General features: G+C 45.3%; 1 protein-coding gene across 1 annotated transcript in view; it reads left to right on the forward strand.

Annotated features, from left to right (window-relative positions):
- Positions 1–23,854, forward strand: part of NUDCD1 (NudC domain containing 1) — a 373,385-nt gene that overhangs the window by 103,401 nt on the left and 246,130 nt on the right. The window contains exon 5 of the mRNA XM_078686877.1: positions 5,011–5,199. Coding sequence (XP_078543003.1) covers positions 5,011–5,199 — 189 coding nt within the window. The remainder of the gene's footprint in view (positions 1–5,010; positions 5,200–23,854) is intronic.

Genomic DNA, 23,854 nt, shown 5'->3' on the forward strand with positions numbered 1-23,854 from the left:
GGTTTTCTTCAGTGTTCGTTTATCAGTGGTTAACTGACTGTGATCGATTTGAAATTTTATATGGAACCTTTTTTTTTCCCAATGAAAAAAGCATTGTCCTTAAAGTAATCAATCAAAGCAAAAGTGACCTATTTTTGGTTACAACCTTTGTTCGCCGCACATCGCCTCATTAATCATGCCCAGTAACTCCTGCTTGCACTGTGGGCCTCTGAACGCAGCTCTGACACTTTATTTCTGGTTGTGTGCTACATAAATAATTTACACATTGTCTCTAAGTTAAGCCTGACTGCTTTTTGTGCCAAGCTACCCAGGGTTAATCACAGGTTTTTTTAGTGACTTTTTGTGGTTCACCCTGCGAGGGATTGTGGCTATTGCTTGATCAGAGGTCACACCGCAGTCAACCAACAACCCAATTTCTCAGTCAGCAGTTCTGGATGTTGGTGATCCAAGTCAGTTCTCGCTCTGAGACGCTTTTAGTCTCGAGTGGAGCTCCAGCTTTCAGTACCCCTTTCTGTCAATACCACTCCTGCCCAGAGTTCCCAAGAATATCAGGATCTTGAGCATGACCATCGGTCCTCCATTCAGGCTGCCACTTTAGGAGTACATTCTGTGGCAGGGCAGAGTCCTTCACCCAAGCCTGCATATGCTCTGCCTTCATGCTTATGATTTAATGGTGACAGTTGACAGCTTTCGACCTTCTCCCGAAGTCTGGGTTGTTATTCTGGCAGCCAGGCATCATTTTACCAAGACGATATATGCCTGCCGTTGGAACAAGTTTGTGGCATGGTCTGCTTCCAAGTATATCTATCCTCTTTCTGTGCCCTTATCCCATTTTCTATTGTTTTTTCTTTCTCTAGCTCGGCAGGTCTCTGTTCTGGCACTCTTAAAGGTTACCTGTTTGCCATGTTGGCGATCTTGTGTTTGCTAGCTCAACCTGCCTTAATCAAGTAATCTCTTGTGACTAGATTCGTCAAAGGTCTACAACACGTTTCCTCCCATACCATTTATCATGCTTCAATGGGATTTTAATTTGGTCTTGACCTTTCTTAAGTGCTCGCCTTTGGAGCCGCTGCACAACTGTCCACTTTGTCGGCTTATCATTAAGACTGCTTCTTTTTTAGTGACCATAATGTCGCCCAGAAGTGTCTACGGACTGCAGGCACTCTCTGTGCATCCTCCTTATGCCACCTTTTCCCTAGACCAGCTGGTTCCGCGGACCCGGGATTCATTTATACCAAAGGTTGTGACACTCTTTCATGTAGGTCAAAACATCACTTTGCCTACCTCCTTTGCTACATACCTACACTCCATTGTCTGGACCCAAAGAGAATATTTTCATCGCACAAAAGTAGATCGCACAAAAGTATTCCGGGGGGGATGATAAACTCTTTGTGGGGTATGTTGATGCTAAGAAAAGTAAGGCAATGCAGAAGAGGACCATCTCAAGATGGATAGTAAGTACTCTGTATAAAGAACTGCTACACCTTGGCCAACAAGCAACCCCCTGAGGGCTTGTGTGATCATTCTACCAGAGCCAAGGTTGCGACCACTACATTAGCTTATGGAGTCCCTGTCCTGGACAATGAGGGCATCTTTCAACATGTTTACCAAACACTCATTTCTTGATCCATCTGAACTAGCACTTTGCTCGTTTGGTGCTTCAGGACTTTTTGATTTATTCTGTCACAGACCTACCTCCAGGAAGATATTTCTTGGGTATCTATTCTAAAGAAAGGAATCTGCAGCTAGTTGTACTATCAGGCGAACAGGTAACTTACCTTGCCCTATCTAGTAGAGACTATATCTAGCCACAGATTACTTACCAAGCCTACCATCCTCCCCGCTCTGTGAACTGATTTTATAGGATCACCCTTCTAAGGGCTTTAGCAATACACACCAGTGTGTCAGCATTCTTCGTGGCTCTGCCATTCCGGTGTGGAAATTCGCATACAGAAACTGATGTCAGCATTCCGGGCACGTCACTTCCAGTGTGGCTAACACCGAGCCTAATGCCGCCACCTACAGGTGCGCAGGGGTACTACTCAAAAATTTCTGGATCCAGTCTGACACCTCAGGAATATTCTAAGGTAATTAATCTGCGGCTAGATGGAGTCTCTAACAGATAAGGCGTTGCAGAAGGTGAGTCACTTGTTTAATAAGGCGGATAAGCTATCTGTCAAGTTTGTGATGGATTAACTCATCCACCAAACTGTGAGTCATGCTCTAGGTCTCCTAAAAAGGCTTAATGAGGATTATTACACGCCACATTTTCTAGCCCCATGGTTTGTCTGAGGGGACAACCAACACTAAAACCCTTACCTGATTCGCTGAACTGAGATTCCATAAAGCAAAGTGCCTCTCTGCATATTTTATTGAAGTAATACCAATCCACCTTTAAATGCTTGTTGGCTTTAGCATATCCTTTTCATAAATAAATCAGTACCATTGACTGTTCTGTAGCTTACTATAAAAAACAGATCTAACTTGTGGCCTTAGTCATTGGATTGCCACCAAAACCAACAAAGCCCTGACTGATAAGGAGCCATGCTTCACAAATATCTGGCCTGAGCCACTGCTCTTCTCTGTAGTACTCCGTAAAACATTTTTCTTTTTTATCACATGGGTACATAAGTCTGCTGGCAGCTGCGCTGTTAATCCAGACCCAAAAATATAAGTAGCACTTTTGATTTTCTCAATTACGTAAAGTGGGAAGGCTGCTATTGAGAAGCATATGTTGAAATGCACTTGAAATAAAGCAATCAATCTGTGATGAAATGGTTGCCGTATCTTCCCTCCTACCATCTTAGGTAGCTATGTGGATGTGCCAGTTTACAGGGCCGGCCTCGTTCACAGGCAGAATTCTATCCCTTTGGCACAGAATAGCAGACCGGGTTGCACAAGAAGACCATGGTTGGTCACTGAGCACTTGGTCTGGACTATAACTGTAATTGGAGTTGTTAGGGCTGAGTGGGCAGCACCTTCAGCCCTGAAAACAGCATCTAGTGTGCAGTCCTCGGCAGGTAAGTTTGGTTACCAGCCTTTTCAGTCTAGCAATGATGGGCTTTGTTTAAGACCTATACTTTACATTGTTTTTTTAGGTCGAAGCCTGTCAGACAGTGCAGCTGTTTTGTTGCAAAAAGACTCCTTGTGGGCATTCTGAAAACTTCCCTAGAAATGCCTTCCACACATTGCTTTCCATTGGCTTTGCTGTTGGTACCTCACATTTTCTGGCTTTCTGTTTGCTGGATTTATTTGTTTAAGACTGTCCAGCATGTCTTTGTCACTCCTGTGGAGCAAACCTTGTTCACCATCACTCCTTGTATTCTTCCACTAGTCCTCGCTTTCTGTAAACAGGCCCTTAAATTCTGTTATTATCTCGTCACATTTACTGTGCATTCAAAGACAGGGGTCAAGTGTCAGGATCTGGCTTCCGCGGGAGCTTTGTATTTTCTTGTCTTTCTCGAACTTCAAAGTGAGCGTATTTATGTGACAATCTTGTCCATTAATGGGAAAGAACAATACCTTTTCTAGCACACAACAAAATTTAAATGTCTGTAAATGAACTGTGGAAATATTTCAGAATATGTAAGAATTAAAAAGCACAAATAAATCAAATTTTTTGTAATTTAGAAGTATAGTGGAAACCAATATTTTAATGCAAGAAAAACTAATGAGTACACTAGGAGATGCCATTTCCACACATAGTTTGTGCGCTGAATAATTTTATCAGTAAAACTGTATGTGCACATGTAATTGTCATTTTAATTGAAAATTAGTTGTCTCTACTCGATGCCCCAACACTCTAAACCACTCCACGATCCTCCACTCTATGCCACTTCACACTAGGCCTCTCTATGACCCTCCCCTCTAAGACCCTCCCCTCTAAGACACTCCCCTCTAAGACACTCCCCTCTAAGACACTCCCCTCTAAGACACTCCCCTCTACCACAATCTACTCTATGCCACGTCACACTAGGTCACTCTATGCCACTCCACTCTACATTACTCCACTCTATGACACTCTACTCCACTCTGTCATTCCACTCTGACACTAAACACCTCTCTACTCTGACTCTCTACTACACTATACAACACTCTTCTGCACTTCACTCCACAGCACTCTACTCCACTTTATGATGCTTCCTTCGAGGCCACGCCATTCCACTCCACTCTATGACATTGACGCTCCACTCTACGGCACTGTTATGGCACTCCACTCTGATTCCACTCTACACCCCTCCACTCTACACCACTAACTTTTAGCCATGCTGAACAGCAGCCAAGCTGGTGTACAACATGGCTAAAAACACATTGGAAAATTCAATATCTCTTATTCAGGCGAGGACTATTGGCTTTGCCACTGCTTGATATGTCTCCTGCTGTGAGCATCTTGGGGAAATTCATTTAGTAGTGGGCACTCCATAAATATGTAAACCAAATGTAATAGATAGATAGATAGATCTAGGCTGGGTTTGGCTTTTCTACTGAGGATAAGCCTTTTCGTGAAATTTTATCTTATTCCGGGTTTCTCTTTAAATGTTTTATTGTTCTTATTGGCTTTATTATCATTGGAATCGTGAAAGACCTGATATTGGATCATGAGCTACTTGAAACTACCAGTTGTCTTAGTTGGCGATATTTCACCATAAATTCGCGTATCATTAAATAAGGTAATTAAATTTAATTTGAATAAACGCCTCACTCTGTAAAGACAACTTCGAATCATTTTATCCGTTCTGTAAGGGACAAAAGTATTTTTAAGAAACAATTATCCTAAAAGTGTTCTCCTGAGGTGTGATGTTTTAAAACCTCTATTGAATGATTGTATTCCAATGTTCCAACACACTGCATGTATTTTCTACATCTTAACATTAACGTCTGCAAAGTCTGACGAATACAAATAATTTTAACCTATCTCACAAATATTGTTATAGGCTACTCTGATTTAGTTAACTCAAAGTATCCACCTAAAAATTTGCGGTATTTTAAAAAAAATCTTCTTTGTCATAGATGATGGAAAATATGAAATCTTGCATAGGCGAGTTCTACATGGAAAATCAGTACCACATTATGCAGCTATCGAATCTGTTGGGAATGGCTTGATGATCGCTTCATACAAGCCCTTCAGTTTCATTCCTGATGAAGGGAGCCATATAAATGAGAGTGAGGAAGTGAAAATGGAAGCAGATGAGAATAAAGGTAGGACTACTGCTCATGTTACCTGCTTTATGACAATATTGCTGTGAGTAAAATATTATTATTTAAAGGTGGCGTATTGTTAAAGTATGTCTATGCACTTTACTACTAATGTGACTCTGTGATACCTGAGAAAAGACTGAACTGCATAGATGTGGCTGTGTATGATGACCTTTGCATCAGTAAGAGCGCTTTGATTTGACAACAATTAGCGGGCCTGCTATGTGTTAGATTTATTCTCATTGAGAGAAGTAAGTAGTCAATTGTGTTTTTAATATATAACTGCTCCTCCTGTGACCTAATCATTATCCAAATTCGTCTTCACAATAAAACATAAAGCCTTTATGGTAGCCTATATCTGCTGCTGCCAGTTGAACCCCTGGAAGTCTTCCAAGTTCAGAATTGTAATAAATACATTTTTCTGAAGAAGCTTAACTTGTAAAGCCAACCCTTCTTGGTGCAGTGAAGGTAATGGTTTGGAGTGTCCTGGCCTCCGTTACCTTTGACGTTGTTCTGGTCGGCTGGAATCTGTCTTCCTGACCAAGACTGGAATGTCTGGGTGAGAACAGAAACAGGTGTTTCTACTTGTTACGACTAAGAAGTGTTTTTTCATTTTTGATAGAAGGAGCCTTTTGAGAAAACAACTTTGTGTTTATGTTGCCCAAAATGGCCTTTATCTCGTGCAACCAGCCCAGGAGAAGCACTAGAGCTTTTGTGGATCAGTGTGCTTGTTCTATTTTTAACCCCTGAAAAACCCTTATACAAGAGTTTGTATGTATGATTTGTCCAACTAGTAACCGCTGAAACCTTTTATAGACTGTTCTTTCGTTTTTTAGGTCTCGGCTAGCCGCGCGGAAGCGCGTCTCCGCCGAGAACCTTTTGTCGGCGTGTGTGCTTCCCAGGAGACAATCCTGGCCGCGCGCATCGCCTTGGAGGTGATTTCAAACTGACATGCGCACGCGAACGTGCGCTGTGGCCAGGCGCTGTCTCCTGGGAAGCACACACGCATGCGCATACACACACACAAGCGCCCACGCACGCACATACATACAGAGACACCCCGCCCCCTGCACACATACACACACACGCGCGCGCACACACACACACTAACTTTTCTGTAACCCCTTTTCGATTAGGGAAATTACTATGCAGGGTACAGCAACACCACCACAATATGAGCTGATTGCAAAGGTGACGTGTGCGGCGCTCTGCTATACACCCAAAATACATACGTAAACACAGACCGAGCGCTGGTCAGGTGCAACACATGATGAAACAAGGAGGCCCAATTTACTAAAAAAAACAGTGGCACCGCTAGGTGTAAGTAAGGGAGTAGGAGAGCTTGAGTGAAGTCTCCCGCTCGCACTGTAGAAGTCTCAAAGCAGTGGCGTAATGCCCTCCCCCTCCATATCATCACCAAGGGAAGGCATGAGATAGAATAGGTTCCCCCTGGAAGCAGCACCCCCTGCCCCCCAGAGGCCTATCTACGCCCCGTCTCAAAATGTCAGGAATTATTACAAAAAAAACCAACAAATGTAATGAAAATATTAAATTTGTGAACCACGTAACAAAACCCGCGAGCCGGGAAGGCTGAAGTTAATTCCCGCTGTAGCCACGCAGGAATAAACTGAAACTGACCAGAAACAAAGGTGGGTAAACATTACAAGTTATTGGAACAGGTAGGAAATGAGCATACATTTGTTGTTCGGCGCCCGTACAGCGCACGCAAAGGGAAGGTGCGGGAGACAAGGCGCGCCTGCCCAGGGTCACCGGTTCCCTCCTCCTAACATTGCAGCGCCCTCCTCTGAGACTTACCCGCGGCGGGTGCACCGACTCCTGGGCGCTCTGCGCCTCTTTGTCCTCGCAGGTGAACTGGCTGAAAACGCAGCAGCCGGCGTCAGTGGCACCAGAGGAAGGTTTGAAACAGGGGAGTCGGTCGCGGAAACGAGTCCTTCTCTGCCTCCCCACCCCTGTGAATACTATTGGCAGGGGAGGTGGCACCAGCCAAGCGCCGCCTCCGAGGGGCGGTCACCCGCCGCAGGCGCACGCTTCTAGGAGAAGGGAAACCGACAAGCTTTGAAATTTGTGAATGGAGCACGCGGCCAGCGAGTGGTCGAGGTGTGACCAGAGGCCCACACACCAACTGCTGACCCCCTGGCCCCAGGATCATCTCGTGACTGCTGCAGGACGCGGCTTTTCTCTTTCATTGCCCAAGCTTTTGTGAAATTTAGTTAGGTGATCAGTTAAAGATCGCCTTCTGTATATTTTATTTTTTCTAAAGCCATCATGAGTAAACCAGTGCTGCGGTTCCTCTGGGGGGCAGCCAGGCTGGTTAAATGATTCAGAAAGCCCTCGGAGATGGTGTGCCCCCCCTCAGTCCATCAGCTCCTGGACAATTATTCAAGGCCCAGCTGCGGGGAAAACAGATGGTGAGTGCGCGTTAGTGATGTGGATTTGGTCGCGCGCGCGCCGCCGCCCCCAGCCACGAGCAGCCAGCCCATGAAATGCTCCACACAAGAGCGCGTTTGGTCAGGGGCGCCATTTGCAAGCCAGATGCTGGCAATTTTCAGAGCCAGCTAAGGCGTCCATAAAAGGAAGGAAGGCAAATATTCTTACGCAGAAGTAACATTTACACAGATCCTTGTTTGGGCTCAGGCAAAGTGGCGCAGGAGTTTAACTTTTTGGAGTGGTGAATTAAACTGTTCTTTCGTGGGTTTGGCACCGTGCAATGGAGACGGACACAGACACCACCACTCCCATGCACACACAGACACCACCACTCCCATGCACACACGGACACCACCACTCCCATGCACACACGGACACCACCACTCCCATGCACACACGGACACCACCACTGCCATGCACACACGGACACCACCACTGCCATGCACACACGGACACCACCACTGCCATGCACACACGGACACCACCACTGCCATGCACACACGGACACCACCACTGCCATGCACACACGGACACCACCACTCCCATGCACACACGGACACCACCACTGCCATGCACACACGGACAACACCAGTGCTTAATTTGTAAAACAAAAATGCCAGGGCTTTCATTTGTAAAAAATTAAGTGAAAGGGCACTCGTCAGGAGGCTACTGTAGTTTGGCATACAGATTACGCGACTTTGAGCTATTGGCATTGTAAATGACAATGACTTTTATTTATGTTTTGGTTTTTAAAACATAAATAAAAGACCTTGTCATTTACAATGTCAAGACCTTAAACTCGCGTTCATTTACAATGCTAATAGCTCTAACTTTTGCAATGCCGAGACCGTTGCATTGTAAATGCTTGTCCTTTGGCTGGAATTCATGGCACATTTTGTAGTAAACAAAATAATTACATTAGTGTCCAACAACACATTTCTGGCTTTTGGGTTAACCTTACCGTATAGGTATGAGGGAAAACTACCTTGTAGCAAATTCATTATTACTGTTTTGTAAAGGTGAAAGGAAGTAGATAAAGTACACGATTGTTCCTTTTTAATTAAACCAAGGGCTTCAGGGTCGCAGCCCATTCTGTAATGAAATGGTTCTCCAGTATTGTATCTTTGTATAGATTAAGATGCTAATTAGAATAGTCCTCTAATTTGGTAAAAATAAAACATTTAACATGTTGTCTTTAAACATGAGCCCCACCAAAGGTCTCTTTTTTTATTTCTCACGCTAGTGCGACTTATTGTTACTCACATCCGGAGTTATGCAGTGACTACTCCCACAGGCACCTTGCATGTGATGAAGCTGGTGCATGGAATTTCGCCTGGGCTCTGCTAATTTTCAGTGACCCATTACCAGGCTTTGTGGATTGAGAAGTTTTAACTGCATAAGTTGACAAGTAAAGGTAAAAGAGATTTCTAAAGGCACACTGGTTGGTTGCATTGCTTTCAGCTTGACAGTGACCTTGTCAGCTGAGACATCTGCTCAGCCATTTACTTCAAAACACAAAAGGTAAGACTTATAGGGGTAGTGGTAGTGTACTGTGAGACAAAAAAGCAGTTTCACTGGGCCAAGTCAAAATCTTAAACCTCTCCTAAGCCACTTACACGCCACTGAAATTCAGCCTCATATGGGGTGGTAAAGTGAAATATCCAGACAGGGAAGCATTTCCTACTCTAGGGCCACTCTGAACTATTGTGTGGAGAGAACTAATATCCTACCCCCCAATTGTTTGTGGCTTTGGTCAGCCCATTGTAGTGCAAGCAGTCATTGAGGCCAACATTTCCAGGTGATTGTTGTACTGTATCAAATGTGCTTACCTGAATGGATATAAAAACTGGTGGTGTAACTGCATACTCAATAAGATGGCTGACAAAGGTCAGGGCATTCATGGCCAACATGTGTCTGCTGGGCTTCTGCAAAGAGAACACTTGACAATCATCCCTGAACTGTTGCAAACACTGCAGTATAGATTCTGATGTGAAAGTTAAAACTAGTGTCCCACGCGGAGATGAAGAGGCTTTTATGTTGAAAGAGCCAACTCTTCTCCCACCTACTAGTACTTTACGTTCTATTCAACGGACATCTGAATCTATAAAAGATCCAATGCTGCAGAAGAACTAATTACTTCTACAGCAGCTGTAACTTTCATAGATTCAATTGTAGCCCTACCAGTTATTTGTTTCCCCTTGTTTATTGCATGTTTGTTCATAACAAACCTGTGGAACAGAGGCGACTGGAGGTGTAGTCTCTGCCTTGCAGGGAGATTTGGGTGAACGGGAGGTGTGTGTGAAAGTGAGCTGAACTGACTTGAGAAAAGAGATCTTGGATGGAGTTCCCATTAAAATATGTAACAAGTTAAATGTTTAGTTTATATGGCTGGATTGATGTTGGGTAATATTTGCTGCCATATGAATCTATAGAAGATACCACTACTTGAGAACCTGTGCAAGTAACTAGTTCCTACCTATTAACATCCACTCGACAACAGGAGATTAAACTGTCTTTATCCTTGTGTCCTTTGGTAAATCAATGCAGCAAGGGTAAATATTAATTAATCTCCATATTGGTCCTCATTCCTGTAAACAGTGTTCACACAACTGATTGTTTTTTCTCATTTCAGTTTAGTTACAGGGTGTGACTGTGGAACGTTGTCCTTCAGGTCCTTCACACTGAGCTTTCTGTTAAATATTTTATGTCTGTTACGCTAATTGATTAGCAGGGCCTCCAGCTTTGTCTTTTTCTCATGTGGAGGCCTTTTGTACAGAAAAATCCCTGGCTACTTTTGCTGATGTTGCAACTAACTTCCATGTGTCGGCCTCAAGTTACCAGTAATGCAAAGCATGCTCTTTTCCCCTGAACAGTACAACTCCATCCCACTTCTGTAATGCCCAGAATAGCACCGTAGGTTTTTCTTTTTTGCAGCGGTGACTCTTACCTCTCTATAGTCTATCAGGAGACCTGAGACACTTCCTCTAGGCTTATTTACCAGCCCTTGGGTTTTTTTTCCTTCATTTTCTTATAACTTTGTCTTAAGATCTTCAAATGTGGAAATACTAAAGTCCTTGAGCTTTGCCTTGTCAGCAACACTTCCACAAGCTGGCCCATTGAGAAACAGTGGAGGCTATATTAAACATTAAGTTCGAGGCATATGAGCTGCAGATAGTACACTGTGCATTAGATCGCCACCTGGTGTTGGGCTCGGATGATTGATGAAAGTTTCTCCGCTCCGGCCAGAAACTGTTTTTCTGCAACTTCGATGCACAGAACTTCATAAAACATATACTACTTGCCTTCGACATCGACTGCGGCACCTTTCGACGATGAAGTTTCCATTCCGGTCATCCAAGTGGGCCTTTGGGCCTATCGACGCCGTGCGGCCTGCGCCATATGGAAAGGACTCCATTCCGAAAATGCCCAAAATGTCAAGCAAAGTTCCCACATAGCGACCACCACGAGGTTTGTAACCTCTGCCTGTCGTCGGACCACAACGTGTCGACCTGCACAGCCTGTGCTTCCTTCCGCTCGAAGAAAACCATCCGAGACCGGAGGGCCCGTCGACACGAGATGAGGAGAACAGCTCCAGCACTGGAAGACCTCTTCGACGACGAGGTTCCACTCGTTCCCGATGAAGACTCACCGGATCTCCTGATCGTCTCCGAGGCAGATGACTCCGACGACTCCATTCCATTGGGTCAGCGCATGAGTACTACTGCCCCGGCCACACATGCGCCCAAACAAAAGGCAAAGGTCAGCACTCTGCCCGCTGGGCCCAGTCGAGACCGATCTGCTTCGAAAGTCTCGCCTTCAGGCTCGACTCCGAAGAAACCTTCCACGCCTTCCGGTGCCTCGACACCGACCAAAAGTCTTCCGTCGGCTCCGAAAAAATGTCCTCTGCCTTCTGGTGCCTCGTCACCGAGCAAGACTCCGTCGGCACCGAAGTCAAAACACCCTTCGGCTCCGACACCGAAAGAAGTGCCGATACCGAAACAAAACCTGTTTCGGTCTTGAAACCGAAACCAACAGACGCACCTGCTCCGAAGCCGCACACGGTGCTGAAAAACACACAGCCTGATTCTGAGGCCTCCAAGCCCTCGAACATGCCTTCTAAGCCCAAAACGACGCCTTCGGCGCCTAAACCTAAGCCACAGGACGCTCTAATACCCCCCAAGGCTAAGGACACTAGACAACCTACGCCGGCACCGAAAAAATCAACGCCCAAGAAGGTTGTGCCTCAAGAGGACCTTTTTCAACCAGATCCTTAACAGAAAAAGATCTTCATTGACCCGAAAACCGGTCATGTTGGTGCCACACCGCTCAAGAAGAGACCTGCAGCTACGCCACCTACACCGGTGGTTCCTGCCAAAAAGAAGGACTGTGCAACCTCTTCTCTGCACTTTTCCTTTCCTGTCTCTCCTCCTTCTCCCTCTCCTCCCTATATTTCACCTCAAACCTCTCCTATACAGTCTCCATTGTCACCACATTTGCCACAGAATGATGATGAATATGATTTGGGTGGATGGGACGGGGAAGGAGACACTGTATACCCTGTAGCCGAGGGCACGTGGAATTTTCCATACACAAAACCTGCGTCTGGGTGGGGCTTTCCATACCCTGCAAATGAACCTGATGTCCCTGAGGCACCCTCATACCCATCTAAACCTTCTCCTCCTCAGGATACTATTGGATTTGGCCAGCTGATAAACAGAGCTGCTACATACCATGGTGTCTCCATGCATTCTGAGGTCATTGGGGAAGATTTTCTCTTAGATACTTTTGAGCAGTCTCAGAGATCCGTTCAAATTCTTCCCATGAATAAAGGAGTGGTTAAGCATGCTACTGAGGTCTTTAAAGATCCTGTGCGTACCAGAATTTTAAACCCCAGGATTGAAAAAAAATATAGACCTGCACCCTCAGACCCAGTCTATATTAAAGGACACCTACCACTACCACACGGTGCGCTTCTCCAGGTCGGTGTCCTCCCAGCGTCCGTCCCCTGCCTCGGAAGCAAGGAACCGCCGGTTTCGTCTGCGACATTCTTTCACCGCGGCCCCAAGGGCGTGGCTCACCAGCTTTTATGTCCTTCAGTTTATCTCCAAGGCCTTGTCCTCCTTTCGCGGTGGGCACCTGCTTCCTCGGGGACATGCACTCCAACCTGTCGCCTCCTTCTCTGCTGGTTCCCGGCATCGAGGCGACTAGGGCCCACATGACAGCCTACGCTGCAGCTCTGCAGGCTTCTTTGGCCCTTTCTTCACCTCCTGAGATGTCCGGCTTCTTTGGCCCTTTCTTCACCTCCTGAGATGTCCGCGGATCCCTTGCCTCGTGCGGGGACTTCCGCAGAGTCGCCTGCGGCTCCGGACCCAATGATCTCTGCTCAAGTTTGTAGAGGAGCGGCGCCGTCGGGGTGTGGTGTTTCTAGGCTCCCCCCTTCGGCGCCTAGCATCCCTGTCTCGCCGCAAATCCCTATGGGGCTCCCTGTGGTGCCATAGGTGATCGCCGGGACCCCGGCTTGCCCCCGGGTCCCCCTCGGCCCTCTGAGCAGGCAGCTGCCTCACCAGAGGTTGAGCTGGTGCCGGTTTGGTGCCAGAAGCCTCTCTCCCTGGCTCCAGTGGAGTCACGGGTAGAGGCGGGGTCTTGGGGTGCTTTCCCGAGTCCCCCTAGTTCCTCGGCGCGGGCGGCTGCTCCGTCTGAGGCCAAGCTAACGCCTCAGGTGGCCCCTCCGGCACCACATGATGCTTATAAAGCAACTCTGATGACCTCTATGGAGTCGTGCCGGTGCTGAGTTCTGGATTCGTCTCTTGCGGCCCCTTCGGCTCCGGAGGTCTGTCATTTGTTGATGTGCTCCTGCCTGAAGGAAGGGTGCTATGTGGTTGCCTTTTTGCCGGCGTCTTCTAGAGGAGGCTCTTCCCTGTCCTCACGACCCATCTCCTCGAACCCTTCTTTCCTGGGTTCGCGTCTGGTTTCTCCACTGGCATTTTCTCCTTCTGAGACCCTTCAGGTCCTTCATTCCTCAGGGGCTTCTCCACTGGGTCGGCTCAGTCTGCGCCCGTCTCACATGGAGGAATTGCTTTTCCCTTCCAGAGGAGCAAGTGGGGAATAAAGTATTGCTCCAGCTTGTAGCTTGAGCAAGTGCTGCCATGTACGTCTAGTCGCATTTATTGAGTCAAAAATTCCCATCCAGCAATCCGTAGGGCAACAAAATAGCGGGTAACAGGAGTGGTGCCGTCGCCACACTTTCTGATTATGGGGTGTGCCCGGTGGACTATGCTTCCAATAGTGCGCATTGGCTGCCTGTGCCACTCTCTAATACAGATCTAAGTCTGGGGCTCCCAGACCTCCAAAACAGTGGGGGAGAGTCAAGCCATCCCATTTACCGTGGCCTGTTTCCCAGCCCAAGCCAGTTTGATTAGGAGGGAAGTGAGTGCGGAAAAAAGACCCTGGGAGGACCCTAGGAATATTTCTTTTTTGTGAAAAATAAACTTTGCACGAGTACAACCTCACAGGACATACTGCTGCATTTTTGTATTTTGGAGCTGGTGAAGACAAAGTGTGTTCAATGTTTCCAATTTGGTTTTCAAGTGTGGAGATTGCAGGCAGGAGAGTGGTAAATGGATGGCATTTGTCACCAGCATGCTCGTTGGGGCATTGACGGACATGATGGTCCCTTGCCCTGCACACAATGATTGCACCACAGTCAGCATTGTAAAAGGACTTTGAGGTTATGCAGTTAAGAGACATCTGGTTTGTCAGAAAAACTACATCTAACTATCTGCGAGACTACATTACATTTTTGTAAAATGCAATATCTAGTTTGTTTTATTTTTGAAGATGTAAGTATATTTCTAATAAAGACGCACACACCTCAGTTGAAAAATGAATGCAAGTTAAACTAACCAAAAGGAAATACACTATTTTACCTTATGAAACCTCAGTTTGCTAATGTTATCACAGCAGCTGCCTTCGTGTGCGACGACTGAGTCACAGAATTAAATCCCGATTGGTGCAATGAGAAGTAGTGGCTTGTTTACAGTGTTACAAGTTCCCAGTCTGTTTTTTCTTCAAATCAAAGGGGGACCCCACATCAATATAAGGCAGGTGGACGGGGAAAGTAAAGCTCAGACAAGGTAAGGGAACCTGCCCTGTACAATCTAAAGAAGGGCCTCAACGAGGTCCGCTATATTCTGAATTGTACCCAGAACCCATGAAGGACACTTCAAGAATCCATAACTTCTGATTTGTAAACGTAGTTTTTTATTTTTAAGTTCATTTTTCTTATATAAGTTTTAAGACAATTTAATAATAAATATATACACAATAATAAAGAAGAGAGCAACAGGACACGGTTAATAGTGGTTCCAACTACACACAAACAAAACTCCAATCATACTACGACATTCATACATCACACAGCACAATGCAGAGATGGTTCTTGGTGGAATAGGAACCGATGGTTGGGGATCCGGATTGGTTCGGAGGGTTCCACGGTTGGAACAAACGCCAACGCGCGTTTCGGTGTGTGGCCCCGTCTGGGGCTACACCTTCATCAGGGCAGAGTGAGGAGGAGCAGGAAGAACCACAAGGTAGGTACGTACTCTGTAATATAATAATATATTAAAAACATAATTTTAAAGCATATCCTTACAAGGGTTCAGGGCACATGATTATTAGATACTCAAAAAGAGAGAAAAATGACATCCAGATGGCCCAACAATGAAACCTAGGCAAACATGGAGAAAACTAAATCAACAACATACCTACATAAAGAAATTTCAAACAGACAATGAGTGAAAATGACAAAATGTGACATGGTGCAGAACACAAAAGATAAACACGAGACATCCTATCCTTTAGGATAAGAGGTAACTTCACTGCCTATGAATTACCTGAAATAATGGAGCTGGGCTGACTCTAGATGGTCCAATTTTCTATTCTGAGGCCCATCAGGATAAGTAGCAATGGGCAGAATTAATTCTGCTATAGACGTCGATTAAAATGAGATAACATGTTCCCTAAAAAGGCAGATGGAAAAATAATAATAAGAACACAGTGTGAGATGTAAGGATACCTCGAGACATCGATCTAAGCGTAACTAAGGGGTGGGGATATATATACCCAGTGGAGTGACAAACGGGTCCAGAGATGTAGTTCCGTTTCTTGAGAGAATTACTGTGGGCCTGAGAAGACGCGTAGCGTCGACCGGATCAGGGTAAATACAGCCGGGAGATGATCTTCAGGACTGCAGTTCGTCAATAGTGGCGCGTTTTCCTTTTTACTAGGGGAAAAGGTTTATAAGATGAATACACTAGGGTTAAAATTAAGTCTGCAAAAACTACAGCAAATAACGTGATACATTTAGAGAATACAAGGGGGGACAAAACATATCATGGAAAAGAGCACATGCGGAAATATAGGAGCTCATGGTCTTACCCTTAGAGCGTCTTGTATTTTTGAAAGGGTAGGGTGCACGGGTGGAGTGCACGAATACTTCAGAGCAGGGTTTCTTGGCGATAAGGAAGATATCCCATCAATTCGACTGTAAAACATAACAGGGAAACTGCTAAAGGCGGGTCGAGTTAAAGAACGGATCGGAGTTGACCGGAGATGGAACACTACGATAGGTCAGCGCCCAAGGGAGGACTAGAACATACCTGAACAGACGGCATAGGACGTAAATCCGGTCGACAGCGGCAGCCTCACAAGCAGGAACCGAATACCAGTAGGGGGATACCGTGAGAGGCGCCTATCTAATATATATTGGCGAGGTAGCTGTGAGTCAAAACAGCTGCGGTCGCTGGTGCAAGATCATAGACAGCGGACTGGAACTCCACGACCGGATGATGGAACGGGGCCAGACGAATAAAGTGGCGGCCATATTGGAGAGGGAAAGACGAAAAATAATATATATAACGTGTGGCCAGAACTTTATGCAAAAAAGTCACAATTGATACCTACGAACGGAAAACGGGACACAATAAAAAAATATAATATATATATATAACGATATATATATAAAAATGGACAAACGGTGTAATAAAGGTGCACCACAATGAAGGTGTGGTAAAAAAGTGTGATAAGCGTACACCCCGAAATGTTATCCAGGTGCACGCTCAACCGCAAGGGGGACAGGTGAATGTGGGGTCCAGGCAAGAAAAAATAGATCAAAAAGCATCATACTCAATAAGTGGGAACGGACAATTACAGACGGGCATTTACAGAAGGGCATTGGCCCATGGGCATTCCTCATTAAGGCCCCTCTCCACACTGTTAAGGTAACAGGTCCAAAAGGCCTCACGTTTTTTTCTTAATAGCATGGGGTCGACCCCCTTGGGGGTCTGGATTTTTTCCAGTATGGACCATCTAAGGTCGATTTCAGAGTGTCCCCTGGTGATCCAATGTTCCACTAACGGGGCTGTCCTCTTGCTAGTGCGTATATTGGACTTGTGTTCCCCAATACGTAAACGGATCTCTCTCCCTGTTTCACCAACATAGTATAGTTCACAGGGGCATAAGATGATGTAGATAAGGTTGGAGGAGCGACAATTAGTCATAATAGTTAGGTTGATGGTACGGGTGGGGGTATTGATGGTATTACCCACTACCGCGTTTTGACAAGCTTGGCAATTACCACATTTGTGGTTGCCGATCACTGGACAAGAGCCTGTGATGGAGCTTTGGAGTAGGGGTTCTGATTCTCTTATTTTGCCTTTAACCAAATGGTTCCTGAGATTTTTATTTCGTTTAAATGCGAAAATGGGTTTGGGTAAGGCTTTTTCGTCATGATTCAAATTGAGCAGAAACCAGCTCGAATTGATTGCTTGTCTTAACTTGTTGTTGATAGTGGAGTGTTTGGTAATGCATACAATGGATTCCTTAGTGTTGGTGATCCTGGGTTCAAACATGGATTCCCGGTTATAATACCGGGCTCGTTTGAAACTATCCTTTACCAGCCTGTAGGGATAGCCCCGCTGTAGCAACTTGTTCTTGAGGATGTCACCTTCCATGAGAAAATCCCTAATGTCAGTACAATTTCTCCTAATGCGGAGGAATTGGCTGAAAGGGATGTTGTCTCGTTGACAGCGAGGGTGGTAGCTGTTGTACTGTAGAGTAGTATTACGGGCAGTGGGTTTGGTGAACAATGAAACCGAGATCTGCTGGTTGTGATGCTCAACCCATAGGTCCAAAATTCTATTCTGTCCGAGCTGAAATGGCTGGTGAATTTCAGGTTGGGATCCGCTGAATTTAGCCATGCAATAAATTCTCTTAAGGTGATGTCATCCCCCTCCCAGATGAAGAACCCGTCATCAATAAAGCCTGACCAGGCCCGCACATTCTCGTAGAATGGGGCCATCTCGTTATATACATTGATGTGTTCGAATGCACCTACATAGAGGCAGGCAACGCTGGGAGCGCAGGCTGCGCCCATGCTCACTCCACCCACTTGGTGGTATATGGTATTGTTAAACTCAAAATAGTTTTCCGTTAGAATCATTTTTAGACAATCCATGATGAAACTGGCATTGTCAATGTCAGGATTGGAGTAGAGCATATCATGTAGGACCGTTAGAGCTCCTTCCTGGGGAATGTTGGAGTATAGTGACTCAACATCCAATGTAACCAGGAGTTCCCGGTTAGAATGATAGGGGGTTCCCTCCACTTTAGAGATGAAGTGGCCAGTATCTTTAATAAAAGAATCTAGCGAAGAAACCATGGGCTTCAAAAATTGGTCAACATATTTCGATAGAGGCTCAGTGGCCGAGCCTATCGTAGATACAATGGGTCTCAGGGGTGGGTCGAGTTGGTTTTTGTGTGTTTTTGGGACCCCGTAAATGATGGGCATTCTGGTAAAGGTGGGAGTCATAAACTCCGCTTCCTTATCACAAATATGGCCATCATTTACGCCTCTCTCTATCATCCGAAGGATGCGGCGTTTAAGGGCTGGTTCAGGATTTCTGATTATTCTTTTGTAGTACTCGGTGGCAGAGAGCAAAGAGTTCATTTTCTCGATGTATCTGGGAGTGTCAAAGATCACAATACCCCCGCCCTTGTCACAGGGTTTAACAGTAAGAGTATTATCCGCTTCAAGCGACCTGAGTGTTTTTTCTTCAGTGCTGGTCATATTTCTGGGTGCCTTAGGAATGAATTTGAGAATTTTGTTTATTTTCATGGTGACCGTTTTTTCAAAGGTTCCTACCTCATTGCCGACCTCCTCCAAGCTGGGAGTAAAGGTGGATGGAGGTTTGAGGCCTGACTTATTATCTGTGGTTTCCAATGAAGGGCGGGTCAGAAAGAATTTTTTGAGACGAACTTTCCTGAAAAAAGAATGTAAATCACTCAGGAATTCAAATTTATTAAAGTTGTTGGTGGGGACAAAGGACAAACCCCTAGATAGTAATGCTACAGTATCGGGTGCCGTATCTTTGTGTGACAGGTTAAATACGGGGATGGTCTTCACCTTGTCCAATATTGTTGCTGTCTGGTTTGGACATACATTTGAGGTGGACCCTGATGGTAATTCCCCCTGTGGGGGTTCCGATTTCGTGTTCTGTAATTTCCCCGGCGATTCCCTAAAAAACGGTTGGGTCGGGAGGATCGATCAATGTTCTCCTGTCTACCCATCTGGGGATAGCTGGCATCATAATTAGGGTCATAGTTGGTATTATGCCCTTCATCCCCATCGGAGTCAGTAGTGTCCGAGAAGGTGGTTACACGTTGGTTACCCCATTTCTGATAGCTACTCTGTTGATCAGAGCTGTTTTGTGTGTTATAAAAGTTGCTTGCTAGGTAGGGGTAAGCTTTCTCCTGACTAAAGAGGCGAATATCCTTGCGGAACTTGTCCGTTTTCCGTTTTAATAGATACTCAAAAAAGGAATCTAATTCTGCCTCAATCTCCTCCAGTTTTTTTCTACCAAGGTCTACTGCATCTTCAGATTTTAATTTGGCTTCCAATGCCTCGATCTCTTTGGTAAGAATGTCAATTACCTCCCGGGCGGTCTCCACGATGAGCATCATCCAGTCCCTGGAGCATCGATTGGAAATGAGGGCCCATTTCTCCAGGAACTGTCTGATCTCAACGAAGAGACCCGGGATGTTTCTTACTCTGAGGCCAATAGGTATGGTACCTGCCCGCAAATAATCAAGAATGAATTTGGCGTGAAATTCTGTGCGTTTAGATTTTTTACGAAGATTAAGCAGTTTGGACCAGTCGCCTTGTAGTCCCCTAGATAAAGTAAATGCTGAATCGGTACTGGAAGAAGCACCCACCATCTTAGCGAATTCATCGTCTGAAAAGCCAAAAGTTTTGATGCTTTCCATGATTAGATCAATTGGCCAATGATTTCTAAGAAAAAAGAAAATAATGAAAGAATAAAAAGGCACTAATGCGTCAAAAAACAAAAAAAAAGCTAATGTTATCACAGCAGCTGCCTTCGTGTGTGACGACTGAGTCACAGAATTAAATCCTGATTGGTGCAATGAGAAGTAGTGGCTTGTTTACAGTGTTACAAGTTCCCAGTCTGTGACAGAAAGCACTGTGACTGTTATTGTTTTAAAACTGTATTACACTGTATAAAAAAGACTGCAGCAAAATACTGTTTAAGGTAAAAACAAATGCTTTAAAAATATACATTTTAGTGATAAGATTCCAGACTATATCTAATGTAAATATTTTATATATGCCCATTAAAATGGCACAATCCTTTCAATGGACACATAGATTTCCCCTTCAAAAGAATAAGTATTTGTCTTTATTAATTGAAGCCTACACTGGCTCCAACCATTCCACACGTTTGCATTTCTTTCAGGTAGCGGGTACCTTGGTGAGAAGGCATGTTCCTTTAGTACTCTATCTGTTTTGCAGCTCATGAGCCCTCCCCCTCCACACACACACTGTGAGTGAGGACTGGATCTCAGTTATGGCAGTCTTTCTGTGAAAAAGAACATGGGGTTCATTTTCCTTGCTAGCTTTAGGGCCCAGGACACCATTGTTCTGCATGGAACAGGGCCCAAGCAGCGGAAGGAAGGGGGGCTAAATTTGCTATTTGTGTGGTTATTTTTTGCAGAAAGCCTGCTTTGGGCATCTGACCGATACGTAATTGCCCAGTGTGTGGGCAGATTAGACAGCCTGCTTTGCAGAGCTGTAGGCATCTATGATGTTGCAGCTGCTTAAAAGGTCTGGGGCACACTTCCTGTGCCAGTGTTTCTTTGAGCATTGGAGTAATGACCCAAGGGAGGGGGGAAATTATACAGAGGCGACACCTTGATTTGGGCATCAGAGAGATGAGAGGATGAGGAAGGATTGGAGGGAGAGGGTTGGTGTGAGATGGGATCCCATGTTGGTAAAGGTTAGAGGCAACAGCAAGGCAGCATCTGACATTAGTGAAGCAAGTACAGTGACTCTTTTGCCAAGGGGCCCACTGCATCGCAATTATGAATGTTTTACAATATAATTTGGACAGGAGGGCTCAATTTTCTTGCTAGCATTAGGGCAGATGGTGCCGTTCGCGCAAAACAACTAGGGAAACATGCAGTAGCTGGTTTTCTTTTAGGCAGACTGGACCTGTTTTGAGATTGAAGTGATGGTCAGACATGGTGGAGAAGAAATTAAAGAAGAGGAAATAGCTTTTTTCCTCAGGGCTGCATCTATCAGTAGCACCGGTACTGAGAAAGAGGGGTCCCAGTGTATAGTCATCAATTGCCACAATTTAATCAAGATAGAAAGACAGTAAATGAGGCTACACCGTTTTTATTCACAATGTAGGTGTATAGTGAATATCATATCTTGAAATAAACATTCAAAAAGGCTGTGGAGTGCCCCAGGGGAAGAGGGAAGTGACAAGGTGAGGATGGTTTGGATAAGGAATAGTGACAATAAAAACAACCAAATGGCGCAAACGCATCTATATGTTAATTTAAATATAAACCAACAAAAGACCATAGGTTCAATACATCACTTGATCGAAATCATACTTCACAAAATACATTAATGTCATAATTTTGGCGTGAAGCTGATAACCAAGAAACAGTCGTCGACGTTTCGACCCTCTAATTGTTGCAGGAATTAGTTGTACCATTGCTGCGGGGTCTTCATCAGGACGGGATGGGGGCAGACAACCAAATCAATTGTAGCTCTTCTTCAAATTGATAGTAGGAAGGGTGATATACATCTCATGTTATTAACTTCAAATCATGGTGTTCCGAGGTTAAAAGGCCCTCAGGTAATTAGGACTGGCGTTGACGGTTGAATCAAAACGAATCACTGACAGAGGTCAGGAAGGAGAATCCGAAGGCATACTTCAACAGATCACGTCCACGTTCGATCGTCGTAAGGGGCACCGGCACATTGGCACCATCGGAGGCAGAATGAATCCGTCGTCTCGTGAGCTCGCATCTCGCAATGCTAGCATTAGGGCAGATGGTGCCATTCGCGCAAAACAACTAGGGAAACATGCAGTAGCTGGTTTTCTTTTAGGCAGACTGGACCTGTTTTGAGATTGAAGTGATGGTCCGACATGGTGGAGAAGAAATTAAAGAAGAGGAAATAGCTTTTTTCTCAGGGCTGCATCCATCAGTAGTACAGCAGGTGGAGTGCATTGGGGCCCACGGCACCCCAATTACGGGCAGTAGTGTTTGTGGTCAATTCTGTTCTTGTTTGATGCAACATTTAGTGTGGATTACAAGCTACAGAAAATCACCCCTGAAATGGTCTCATGATCCCTGACCCCTGTGATCATCTCTCCCACTACCCAAATCCTTGCCCTATAGGTTTGGCGGGGGGCCGAACTTCCCAAAGATTTGCTTAAGGGGGGCTCAGACCAAAGTAGTTTAAAGACCTCTGGTGTAGGGTCTCTTCAGGGCTCACAATGAAGGGACATCTAATGAAGAAAATACAAGGCATTAGGCCCATATACCTGCACAAATGCAAGAAATATGTGAAAAGGTAATTTAATAAGAAGGTACCTGAGGATTTAACTGGGCATGTTCGTGATTTGTGTGCCACATGTGGAAAAATAGAAGAACATAAGTTACTCACATGAGAACCCGTCCGGGTACTGATATGTGAGGAAGGAGAATAATGAGGTCAGGAAACTCACTCAAAATACAGCAAGACTCAATCGGATGTGATGTTTTAAATTAAGGATCTTACCTCGTAGAGGGTGGCATAATTCCATCCGCATACATCTCTTCGAACAGAGTTGCTAGGTGAGGGATCAGCAGATCTTTGAATTCTTTATAAAAACTAACCGTTAGGCCGTCTACACCTGGGGCGCTGCCAGATTTCATCCCAGTTAGTGCTGAGGAGATTTCCTCAAGCTCCAGCTATCACATCAAGTATTCACGGTGTTCATTGGTTAGCCAGGGTAACTTTATTTGCGACAAATAGTCTAAAATCTCAGTTTCTCCGCTCACATGCGCTATCTCAGTTTCTTCGGTCATAGCCTCCACCTCCGCACCCCTGATCTCTGAGATTAGAGTGGTTTCCCTACGTTTCTTCAGTAGTGAGGCCGGGACCGCATCCGGGCGCTCTCCCTCCCCATAAGTGTTTCATATTTGCCCAGATGTTTGATCTCCAAATCCGCAGCGTCGTGGTACTCCTCTAATAATGTTTTAAACGTTGTCATGTCAGCCACTGTTGGACCATCAGTTATTAGACGATTGAATGTTCTAATCGACCCTTCCAAATCGGTTAACCTCTTGCGGATTGCCCGGAGCACCCCTGAGTGTTTAGACATGGCTATCCCACGTATATAAACTTTAAATGTTTCCCAGACAGTCGCAAAAGAGTCTACCGATCCAACATTACAAGTGAAGGTGTTAATGGCCTCAGCCAATTCTGATTTAAAAACTGTATCTAATAGCTAGTATGGGGAGAAACGCCATGTTTAGGGTGGTATACGTTTCTGTGGAGTATCAACAACAAGAAGTATAGGGGAGTGATCTGAGTAGGTACACTGCAGTCCCATGCTTAGGGATATATATTCCGAGAGGCTAGCCAATAATTTATTCTGGTGTGCAAGCTATGGAACGCAGAGTAGTGTGTATACCCGCCTTTGTTTTGGTTTCGTTGTCGACAAACATCAGTAAGCTCTAACTGTGTCAATGCATCTATAATGGCCCTGGCCAACACAGTAACTCGCCACTCTGTTCTGCCAGACCTATCTTGTCATGGGTTCAAAACGCAATTAAGATCCCCCCCCCCCACAGC

The sequence above is a fragment of the Lissotriton helveticus genome, chromosome 4_1, assembly GCF_964261635.1.
Source record: "Lissotriton helveticus chromosome 4_1, aLisHel1.1, whole genome shotgun sequence".
Lineage (NCBI taxonomy): Eukaryota > Metazoa > Chordata > Amphibia > Caudata > Salamandridae > Lissotriton > Lissotriton helveticus.